Source organism: Gigantopelta aegis, chromosome 11, assembly GCF_016097555.1.
Source record: "Gigantopelta aegis isolate Gae_Host chromosome 11, Gae_host_genome, whole genome shotgun sequence".
Lineage (NCBI taxonomy): Eukaryota > Metazoa > Mollusca > Gastropoda > Neomphalida > Peltospiridae > Gigantopelta > Gigantopelta aegis.
Genome location: NC_054709.1, coordinates 12,839,733 through 12,851,570, shown reverse-complemented (window position 1 = coordinate 12,851,570; position 11,838 = coordinate 12,839,733). Strand labels below are relative to the sequence as shown.

General features: G+C 39.9%; 1 protein-coding gene across 1 annotated transcript; it reads left to right on the top strand.

The window, feature by feature from the left end:
* The first annotated feature begins 2,797 nt into the window (after positions 1-2,797).
* LOC121385337 lies at positions 2,798-10,587 on the top strand. Its single transcript, XM_041515979.1, has 4 exons — positions 2,798-3,096; positions 3,580-4,605; positions 9,310-9,358; positions 9,590-10,587. The coding sequence occupies exons 2-4, from the start codon at positions 4,372-4,374 to the stop codon at positions 9,748-9,750; spliced, it is 444 nt and encodes a 147-aa protein (XP_041371913.1). The 5' UTR covers positions 2,798-3,096; positions 3,580-4,371; the 3' UTR covers positions 9,751-10,587.
* The last annotated feature ends 1,251 nt before the right edge of the window (positions 10,588-11,838 follow it).

The window sequence follows — 11,838 nt, the reverse complement described above, 5'->3', positions numbered from 1 at the left end:
GTACTAAATAGTTATTTAGGAGATGACCATATGGAGTTTTTAGATTTTTAAATCTTCAAAACTCAATATGGTTATGTTCATTGTAAAATTAATCGGTTTTTTTCTACGGAACTAATTTTATGTTTGGTATTTTTCTGAAATCATGGCACTGATCAACACACTTTTGGTGATGCCCGCAACCAGCGAACGTTCCTTTTCGAGTAAAAAACATGCCTACGTTCCAGTATGTCGCAGAAAAGGTTAAATCACCGGATGCTTTTGCATGTACATAAGGACAGATTGGACAACTTGGATATGAAATCTGTAAGGAATGCAATTTGATGCGGTCACGACAAAAGAGTGTTCAACTTGGGCACACACACAAATGGCATATCTGTGACATCGTCGAAGACACACCCTCATTGAAAAAACAAACAAACCATGGGTCAGAGAAAGAATCGCCTACCATCGCCTGAATGCATTTATAAACTTTCAAAAAGGTTTTTTAAATGTCACTAAACGCTGTTTTACTATGTCATTCACATTTCTTTTTATATAAAATAGCAACACATTTTATCACAATCAAAGATTATTTATAATGTCCAGAAGCCATTAAAATCGTTTTTTCAGTATCTACATTTCAAAATTGTCCTGGGGGAGCATGCCCCCGGACACCCCTAGCAAATTCGAGCCACTTCGTAGCCCTCAACATCGCTAGTCCGCCGCTCCAATGTCACAATCGTTCCGGCGGCCTTACAGGTTCACCGTGTAAATTGCTGCCTTCTGTTGACAATATTCATCGCGTGCACGTGTTCAGACGGGGTGGTGTATGTGGTGGTGGTGAGAGGGTCTGTACTATAGTATGCGAAGTTCTTTAAAAAACAACTTCGCTTGGAGCAGGGTATTCTTTGGTCTACATTTTCCTGTGTGAACAGCCTAATATTGACTGAAAAGTAGCTCCAGTGTCGTTTCATTTCAGCTTATTTTCGTGCTTATATCCAATTAAGGTTCAAGCACGCTAATCTGGACACACACCTCGGCTATCTGGGCTGCCTGTCCAGGACAGTGAGTTAGTGGTTAGTGGTTAGTGAGAGAGAGAAGATGGTGTAGTGGTCTTACACCTATCCACTGAGTCGTTAAAACTCGCTCTGGGTGGGAGCCGGTACCGGGCTGCGAACCCTGAACCTACCAGCCGTAAGACCAGTGGTTTAACCACGACACTACCGAGACCGGTGGGTGGTGTCCTTTAGTGCTGGTCTGTTTATATCTTACAGGGCCGTACCCTGACCAAAATCCATGGGGGGGCACTAAATTTTATAAATAATTTTTAACATACTATAAAGATTAAACATTTCTATGCTATTACTGGAGATATATAAAAAAATAAAAAAGGACAAGATTCTCGTACCGGAGGGTACGGCCCTGTCTTACATATCGTATCTTAAAGCTCATACTGACAGGATGCGGCGCGTGCGGTGTTGTGTGGTTAGAAACAAAAATAATCGTAATGCAATAGTTTTAATGAGAGCGTCTACACTGGATGCTTGCGTTTATGGTGTATATACCCAAACATAACCGGCGTCGTGGTTAGGCCATCGGTCGACAGGCTGGTAGGTACTGGGTTCGAATCCCAGTCGAGGCATGGGATTTTTAATCCAGATACCGACTCCAAACCCTGAGTGAGTGCTCCGCAAGGCTCAATGGGTAGGTGTAAACCACTTGCACCGACCAGTGATCCATAACTGGTTCAGCAAAGGCCATGGTTTGTGCTATCCTGCCTGTGGGAAGCGTGAATAAAAGATCCCTTGCTGCCTGTCGTAAAAGAGTAGCCTATGTGGCGACAGCGGTTTTCCTCTAAAAAAGCAAACAAAAAACCCAGTGTCAGAATGACCATATGTTTGACGTCCAATAGCTGATGATAAGATAAAAAAAATCAATGTGCTCTAGTGGCGTCGTTAAATAAAACAAACTTTACTTTATACCCAAACACGCAAGCCGCAGACGCATCAGTCTCAACGGTCGGACCGCACGCACGCACGCACCGCATTCGGTTTATACGAGTTTTTAGATATAAACAGTCGAGCGGTAGAAGGCACCTGACCGGCCTCGGTGGTGTCGTGGTTAAGCCATCGGACATACGGCTGGTAGGTACAGGGGAGACGTTTAGGCTTATAGTGAGGCACGAAGTGTCTCACGAGGGCGCGAGGCGCTCGAGTTGCTGAGGAGCATATAGCCCGAGTACTCTGACTGTAAGAGAGCTAGACGGACATTTGGACATAAATACGCTCTCAGTTCAGTCGGAGACCAACCTATGTATATTTTTGGCAATTCCTGACAACCAAAAAGTTGGCAAAGATTCCCGCTCTAATACCACACCAATCCTATGTTTGACGTCAAATACCTTTACATCGATCATTTTCGAGTTAACTGATAAAAAAAAAATCCACATATTAATCACTAATACACATACTACAGAAAGAAATCCGACAGCACCCACATTCAGCTACGCTTCGTGACACTCCGTCGCCATAATTACAAAGCTCGACGATCTATTTCGAGACGTAGATCACGTTATCGCCTACTGTCCAAATGTCCGTCTAGCTCTCTTACGGTCAGAGTACTCGGGCTAGGGAGCATATTGAAAAAAAGTCACCGGTGGGGGGGGGGGGGGGGGGGGGGGTCGACCGACCCCACGACCCCTCACTGGCTACGGGCTTGTAGTAGAAGACCTTCTATTACTGTACATGATTATTTATATACTGCAACCACCACTTATTTTAGACTAGATACGGCCTTGAACGGTTTGAGACCGAAAGTCGCTATCAGATCAGTCGGTGACATTACTAATAACAGTGAAAATAACGCCCAGTCATTAACACGCCAGAATTGAGGTAGAGTGGGATTCCCCTCCGCTATAAATAGTAACCAGCATGAGTGATCCATGAGTGTTTGTGCTGCGGCGACAATGGATTATGACTTGTTTACTGCCAGTGACCCGCTGCTGTTTTTTGCAGCCAGATCACGTGACCGAGTCGCCTAAATACGGTTGCTGGTCACCGATTTCGGCAGGTGAGAAACTGTCCGCATCTTGAGCTGTTCACAATGCCACACAGACAGGTAGGAAATTCTCAACGCACGTTCTGTTTTTTGTTGTGTATATTTCTTACTATTGTTATTATTGTTATAAATTATAGGCCTATGTTATGGAACATCAACAAAGCATAATAACAGGATACGTTTGGACGATACGGGGGGGGGGGGGGGGGGTAGGGGGTGATAGCTGGAGCGTCCTCTATTCGTGATCTTCTTACAACAGTAATACAAGTGTAAGTAGACTGGCTAGAGAATACTAAAGCTAGGAGGGCTGGGGGGGGGGGGGGGGTGTAGATTGGGTTTTTTTCCATTTGAGGTCATATCTTACTCTACGCATGTACACACACAACGCAAGGACTGAACCTAGCCTAATAAATAACCAGGGGTGAAGCGGCGGTCAGTAAAACAATCGGAAGAGAGTAGAGGTAGCGGAAGATCTTTTATATCTTTTGCCACCTGAGACTGATTCTATACTGACCTTATCTTTTATTCCTTTTTTTTTTTCAGCGTCTTTCGTTTGGAAGGAAATAATTGTTTATAATCCATACGTAATTCAAATATGTGGCATGTGTAGTAAAGACTTTTATATGGATTAAATCATTACGTCAGTTTTCCCAGGACTTAAATGAAGTAGTGTAACAACTGTGGCAGTATGTATTTGACATAACGCATGCAATGGTGACGTCATCAATAATTGTATCATCCAGGTGTGTTTGTCCAATAGTTTTTGTTTAAACAAGTGACTTAATACATGCCTTGGTGGCGTCATCAGAAATTGTGTTCATCCAGTAAAAAGGTTTTGTGCGAGTAAATACGAATCAAAAAGGATGTTATCGCGAGAGGGTTCTCAAATTAAGTAAAACGAAACAGACTGTCAGAGAAGTGATATCCAGTATGACCAGTATACAACTGTCTATTTAAAAAAGAAAAGAAAAAAGGATATTGATTTAGGGTTGGCGCATTCGATGTGCAAATAGAAGAACATAATATGTATACTATGCATCAGTACAGAGAGAAACCGCTTTAATGGCCTCATGTCCATTCATTTTATTATGGTGAAAAACCAATAGGTTACTAAAAGCTAAAATAGCAATCAAACAATTTGTACTGGCTCTACATTCAGTCACCAGATTTGTGTAGGCCTATACCAACATTTCGCAAATACAAGCTGGTATTTTGTTGAAACACCGTACTGGCAAGATTTTAGAAAGCATCTATGATCACGTGGTATACTATCACTAAACAATAAACTTATCAGTCGATAGTTCACCCCCAAAATAAGATTCGTCCTCGTTCAAAATGACAATGTTGCCAAGGATACCGTTCTTCCTTGTGGTGGTTCATGCCTGGTGCTGCTGGTTCGTCTGTGTCGCGCTATCACTTCCGGCGAACAACGCCACCGCACTATATCTCCCGGTGAACAACTCCACCGCACTATATCTTTCATCGAGCAACGTCACTTTGATTCCGGCAAACAGCGTCGCATCCACGTCACTTCCACCTGATGTTGTTACAACTGCAGAAACATTACAGGTAACAGAGCATGCGCAGAACAAAGTGTTTACGAAGGTGTAGTCAGAATCACTGAATTAGTTTTAGTTTATATATTTCTGTTCCTTAATTAATTATATGGGTCGGGGTGGAGGCGAAAGACCAATATTTTTATGTCTCGACTGCTGTAATTCGTTGTCTTTACATTCTTGGTTTAAATACAGTTTATTTTGAGGGTGGTGATATTTACTGGCATCGGTGGTGTAGTGGTTAAGTCGTCGTACTGAGTTCAAACCCTGGTGTCGGCTCCCACACAGAAAGCGAACTTTTAGTAGATAGGTGTATGGCCTTATCTCTCCCTAAAAACTAACCACTAACCCACTGTCCTGGACAGGCAGTTCGGATAATTGAGGTATGTTCCAAGGCCAGCGTACTTGAACCTTAATTAGACCATAAGCATGAAACTAAATTAAAATGAAGTGAAATTGAGATGCAAAAGAAATTCCCGCCTGGAAAAAGAAGACGAGATCGCAAAGTTGCGAGAGTTTAGTGGCCAATTTCACAAAGCATCATGGGCCGAATTTACGAAGCTTTTTTTTTTCTTAAACGCGGATTTTTAAGTATTGTAAATGTATGTAGTTACACGCGTGTAAGACTTAAACAGGTGTTTAAGTATTGTAAATGTATGTAGTTACACGCGTGTAAGACTTAAACAGGCTTGTTATCTTTGGCCCACTTAGTTTACGTCTGCGACTAGCAGTTAAACACCGGTCATACGTTTACGCTTTTGCATAAGCGTACGAAACAGGGGAGACGGGGGACGAGGGAGGCAGGGGAGCAAATAATCAAATTCGGGTAAAAATGATGGAGATATTCGGGACAAATGTGCTAACCCGAGACCTTTTTACCATGTATTTTCATAATTTTACCCTCAAAATTAGTTGTAATCCATGTAAAAATGCGTAGTGATTCGTTTGCAGCCATGTATAGCTGTTTTGCAGTAGTGTTAATATGAATAAATGTTGTTATCTAGATTCGGGATTTTTCGTTTAATTCGGGCAAAAAGGGGAACCCGTACGCCTAGATACGTGTTTGAAATTTATTTCACGCAGAAAATGACATCATTGCGAAAGCATTTTAAGAACAATATACAAATATGTATACTTCAAACTATATTAGTTGTACTGTTAGTAGTACCACAAATTGTGGATTAGTCGTAGATTTATGTAACAGGGTCCAAGTATTGAAAACAACAACACGTCTCGTTTGGAAAACCTTTTACTCTCGTGGGAGATTCAGGTGTCAATGACAAACACCCCTGTATGTGGTACACGGGCGCACGACAATGGTTTCACAAGTGAGTTGTCACTACTGTCAACACCTCTAAATGTAATCTGTCCTGCTGTCAAAATCTCATGTCCATCTTGTCTGCCGTCAGTTTGATTTGTGGTCATGAAAAGCATGCAGTGCTATTATCCAATCAGATAAAGGATACCTGACTAAGAGAACTATTAAAATAAATACTATTTGGCAGACAACTATATCTGACAAATACCTAAAACATAATATTAAAAATAGCAAACTATTATTATACACTTAATATTACTAAAATATCAGCTGCCACATTTACATTGGCTTACGAACCTTTTGTGCAATTGGACCTAAGCCATTTTCTTATTTCACGGAGTATATCTCCGCTATCTGATCTTGTGTAAAAACCGTCTGTATACATTGCACACAAGCAATACAATAGATTGACTACGAGCTAGGTTTGGGTTAGTGTTACTGACTTACAATATATTGACGTACACAGGTAAGCCTACTTGCTTTTGTTATACGCTACGCTGTTACGTATTGAAAGTACATGTTAACATTCCATGTCAAGTAGAACTTTGGCTGTTTGTATGTTCAGGGGTGGATCCAAGGGGAGGTCCACTTGGCGCTTTAGGGAAAGGTTGCCATATATAATTCCACCAGCCTCGGTGGTGTAGTGGTTAAACCATCGGTAGGTACTGGGTTCGTCTCCCCGTGCCGACTCTCACGCAGGGCGAGTTTAACGACTCAGTGGGTAGGTGTAAGACCACTGCACCGACTTGTCTCTCACTAACACACTGCGTATAACACAGGCCAGATAGCTGATTTGTGTGTCCAGGACAGCGTGTTAGAACCTTAATTGGATATAAGGACGAAAATAACTATAAATGAAATAATAAAATGCCCAATACCCGATGTGTATTTTTGTGCTGGGGTGTCGTTAAACATTCATTCATTCATTCATTCATTCATTCATTCATTCATGTCTTTTAATGGAATAATGTGATTGACATTTTTAAACATTGCAGCCCCTCCCTGAAAAATGTAGGTGGTCCATCTGAAAAGTTGCACGTGTACCGTCCTAGACAAATTCCTGATCCGTAACTGATGTGTACGTTGTTTTGACCAAAATGTATGTGGTTACAAGGCCGTCTTTAATGGTTATATAGCAACAGAAGGGTGTGTGTGGGGGGGGGGGGGGGGGGGGGGCATACCGCTGCTACCACATACACGCACGTACACGTATAAACAAAGCGTACACTTTACCTTTTACTAATTATTCGTATAAAATAGGACTGTATGTTAATTGTAATTCAAAATGGTGTTTTTACTAAATAATTTCCAGTAGGGAGGGGATGTAGACAGGGTGATCCAATAGCACCATATCTTTTTATATTGTGCGCTGAGATCATGGGAAATTTGTTTAGAAAGGAGGAGTCAATTAAAGGAATAGTAATAGAAAAAAGAGAATATAAAATAATGCAGTATGCAGACGATACAGCTATAACACTCGATGGGACAGAAGCTTCACTAAGGAACACATTAAATTTAATAGATCAATTTTCTAAATTCTCAGGATTGAAACCAAATATTGAAAAAACTATTGCTATTTGGATCGGATCAAATTCAAATAATACTCATAATCTATGTAAAGATAAAATCTTAAAATGGTCACAAAAGAATTTTACCTTCTTGGGAATTAAATTTAGTGTCCAGTTAAATCAAATTGTACAATTAAACTATACTGACAAAATTGAAGAGATCTCAAAGTTACTGAATACCTGGTCTAAACGTCATCTTATTATGCTGGGTAGAATTACCGTTGTCAAATCCTTGGCTCTAGCTAAACTTGTTCACCTTATTCTCAGTATCCCCAATCCAGACAAGGGCATAATAAAAACAATCAACAAGATCTTTTATTCATATATTTGGAAGAGTTCCATAGATAGAATCTCTCGGAATTCGCTAATGCAGGATATAGAAAATGGTGGTTTAAAAATGGTAAACTTAGATATTTTATGAATTCCTTAAAATTAACATGGATTAGAAGAGCAATAAATGGACATGATTCATTATGGTATCATATCCTTAGATGTTACCTCCCAAACAAAAATATTTTATTTACTAATATAGGAGATGATTACCATAAACTGTGTGGGAATTTTTTTTCAAATATGTTCTGGAAACAGGTATTCAGTATACTAGCATTATTCAAAAAGAAAGTGGAACTTAACGAAAATGATGTAAGTTCTGAACCACTGTGGTTCAACTCCCTAATTAAAATTGGTAACAAAACTGTTCATTACCAGAATTGGAATATAATAGGTATAACAAACGTACATGATATGTATGACCCAGATGGCAACTTATTTAAATATGATGGATTTTGTGAATTTTATGGCTTTCATCCACCATTTACTACATTTGAAGGGCTAAAGGCTGCAATATTACATACATGGCCATTTTTATCCACCAAACCACTTTCAGCTGACTTTCTATTTTGGCCAAAGTATATAAATACCATAATACAAAACAAACAGGGGTCAAAACATATATATAACACCTATATAAAGTCGTCTTTTTCTCCACCAAAAAATATATCTAAATGGGAAAGAGAATTAAATTTTGAACAAGAATACAATTGGTGGAAAAGTATCAACAGCAATGTGTTCAGTATATCTAAGGATACCAAATTAAGATGGTTCCAATATAGAATAATCCAAAGAATTCTCCCTACAAACAAGTTCCTCTGTAATATTAAAGTGATAAGCAGCCCAAATTGTAGCTTCTGTAATGCGTCTATTGAAACGTATACGCATTTATTTTTTGATTGTGTACACGTCCAAAATTTAATTAAACAAGTCGAGCAATGGATAAAAGAATCGGCAGACATTATAGTTAGCTTCTCTCGTACCAGTTTTCTTCTTGGCCACTCGAAGAACAATATCATAATTGACATTATTGCTCTTTTGACAAAGCAATTTATATATAGTTCAAAATTTCTGAAGAAATCACTAGATATTAAAATATTAAAAATTCATATACATTCTTATTATATATTAGAAAAAAAATGTATTCCAATAAAATCAAATATAATTAATGTATTAAAAGATGGAGTGTATACCATAAGTTGTTTGAATAAATATCTCTAGGTCATCCACCACTGACAGTATCTTAAGTATTTATTACCATATATATACATGTATAAAAATATTTGAGTGTTTAGTACTGAGTGAGGTTCATTGACGTGTTGGCAAGAGATTTGTTGTCTTATTTCATAGTATATTAATTTTGATCTGTGTATGTATCTATAAAAAAAAAATATATATATGTACTGTGTGAAAATGTGACCAAAAATTAAAATAAAATATTCAAATGAAAAAAATTAAAATAATTATTCGTATAAAATTACAATTGTCTTATAATTTCCAGAATTCTACAACGGAAACTGACAACGAAAAACGGGATGCGGCAACTGATAGTAAGTAAACGTAATGTAAATATACACACACACGAACGCACACACACACACACACACTCTCTCTCTCTCTCTCTCTCTCTCTCTCTCTCTCTCTCTCTCTCTCTCTCTCTCTCTCTCTCTCTCTCTCTCTCTCTCTCTCTCTCTCTCTCTCTCTCTCTCTCTCTCTCGCGTTTCCTTTTTGTTATTCAGTATATATATATTTAACAAATATTCCATTTGTTTATTTCGCAGTGAATTCCCCCTCCAACTGGAGCGCCGAGGAAATCGCTTTGCGTGTGGGGGTGATCGTCGCAATGCTCGCCGCAATCGTCCTCATCATTAAACTCACTTTGATCGTCCACCGCCGGTGCGCTACAAAAGACGAGTTGTATGCACACGTGAACTCTATCTGACCAAAGGCGGGTGTCAGGCGCGGATTCAAGGGATGGGGCGCTGGTGTACGCAACCCCAACACGATAGTCAAATGGTTTATAACGACAAATCAATGCTGTGCATTTATTTCCCGGTTGGCTGAGTGTTTGTGGGAAATCTGCTTTTATAATATAATGTTTCCTTGTGCGTATATGAGTGTGCGGGTGCGTATATGCGTGTGCGGGTGCGTATGCGTGTTTACTGTGGTCAAGTGTGTGAAGGAAGGCGTGGATCGTAGTTTTATGTTCACTATTTCCAGCCTGTGCACCACGACTGGTATATCAAAGGCCGTGGTATGTGCTATCCTGTCTGTGGGATGGTGCATATAAAAGATCCCTTGCTACTACTGGAAAAATTCCTATCCTGGAGGGAGGAGTGGGCGAAAGTCGATACCTGCGCCCATGACAGGCATGTTCTGAATGTGCACGTTGAAAACCTATTACCTGACCTAATGTTGCGGGTTTCCTCTCTAAGACTGTATTATGTCACAATTACCAAATGTTTGACATCCAATAGCTGATGATTGATAAATCGATGTGCTCTAGTGGTGTCGTTAAATAGAACACACTTTAACCTTTTTATGTTCAGTTATGTTATGTGACGTGGGGAGCTGACGCTATATATATGCATGTGACGTGGGGGAGCCGACGCTATATATTAGTGTGACGCGGGGGAGCTGACGGTATATATATATATATATAATATATATGTGACGTGGGGGAGCCGACGCTATATATATGTGACGTTGGGGAGCTGACGCTATATATATACACACATGTGACGTTGGGGAGCTGACGATATATATATATATACATGTAGCGTCGGCTCCCCCACGTCACACACACACACACACACACACATATATATATATATATATATATGTATATGTATATGTATATGTATATGTATATGTATATATATGTGACGTGACGTGGGGAGCTGACGCTATATATATATGTGTGTGACGTGGGGGAGCCGACGCTATATATATATATATATATATGTGACGTGGGGAGCTGACGCTATATATATATATATATATATATATATATATATGTGTGTGACGTGGGGGAGCCGACGCTATATATATATATATATATATATATATATATATGTGTGTGTGTGTGTGACGTGGGGGAGCCGACGCTATATATTAGTGTGACATGGGGGAGCTGACGCTATATATATATATATGTGTGTGTGACGTGGGGGAGCCGACGCTATATATTAGTGTGACGTGGGGGAGCTGACGCTATAGTGGAAGGTGGTGGTGAGGTACTGAGCATATTAAATTGTTTTTTTTATAGTATAACCGACGAAATAAATGCACGCCCCTACATGCTGGTAGGTACAGGGTTCGCAAGCCGGTACCGGCTCCAAACAAAAGCGAGTTCTTAAGGTTTCAGTGGGTAGGTGTAAGGCCACTACACCCTCTTCTCTCTCACCAACCAACTAACAACTAACCCACTGTCCTGGACAGACAGCTCAGGTAGCTGAGATGCGTGCCCATGACAGCGTGCTTGAACCTTAATTGGATATAAGCACGAAAATAAGATGAAATCAATCAATCAACCGTGTCAACATTAAACACTATGAACGTTGAAACGTGTTGACATTAACACCGAAATAAGCCGAGAGCGGTCGTTCAAGTTGCCGGATTAGCAATTGTCAAGAAAGAATGAGAATGACACTTCGTTCTGCACAAAATCTTATTTACCGAAAACTACACCACCTAACCGTTGATCAGCTGAGTGCTATTTAGATACACACACAGTACCAGTCAGGGCCGTACCTGATTAAAATCCTAGGGGGTGGGGGCACTAATTTTTATAAACAAATGAAACACTATACAAATTAAACCCTGAGATGTGTATGCTATTTTATGGAGTAAAAAAAAAGGTGATATTCTCAGGGGCAACTGCCCCCCCTCCCCCCACCCCCGGAGTGTACGGCCCTGCCAGTACAGTGAGAACACTGACTTAAATGAATAAGAAAGTATCGGTGTGTATGTGAAATAATTTTATAGTGATATCAACAGAAGTATAAATGTGTGGTAACCTATTGGTTAC

What these genes read in the sequence shown, in the direction of transcription:
- LOC121385337 (XM_041515979.1), top strand. Translation starts at nt 4,372, where the DNA reads ATGACAATGTTGCCAAGGATACCGTTCTTCCTTGTGGTGGTTCATGCC. An exon ending in CAACTGCAGAAACATTACAG is followed by an intron (nt 4,606 to 9,309) that starts GTAACAGAGCAT and finishes TATAATTTCCAG; the next exon opens with AATTCTACAACGGAAACTGA. An exon ending in ACGGGATGCGGCAACTGATA is followed by an intron (nt 9,359 to 9,589) that starts GTAAGTAAACGT and finishes TTTATTTCGCAG; the next exon opens with TGAATTCCCCCTCCAACTGG.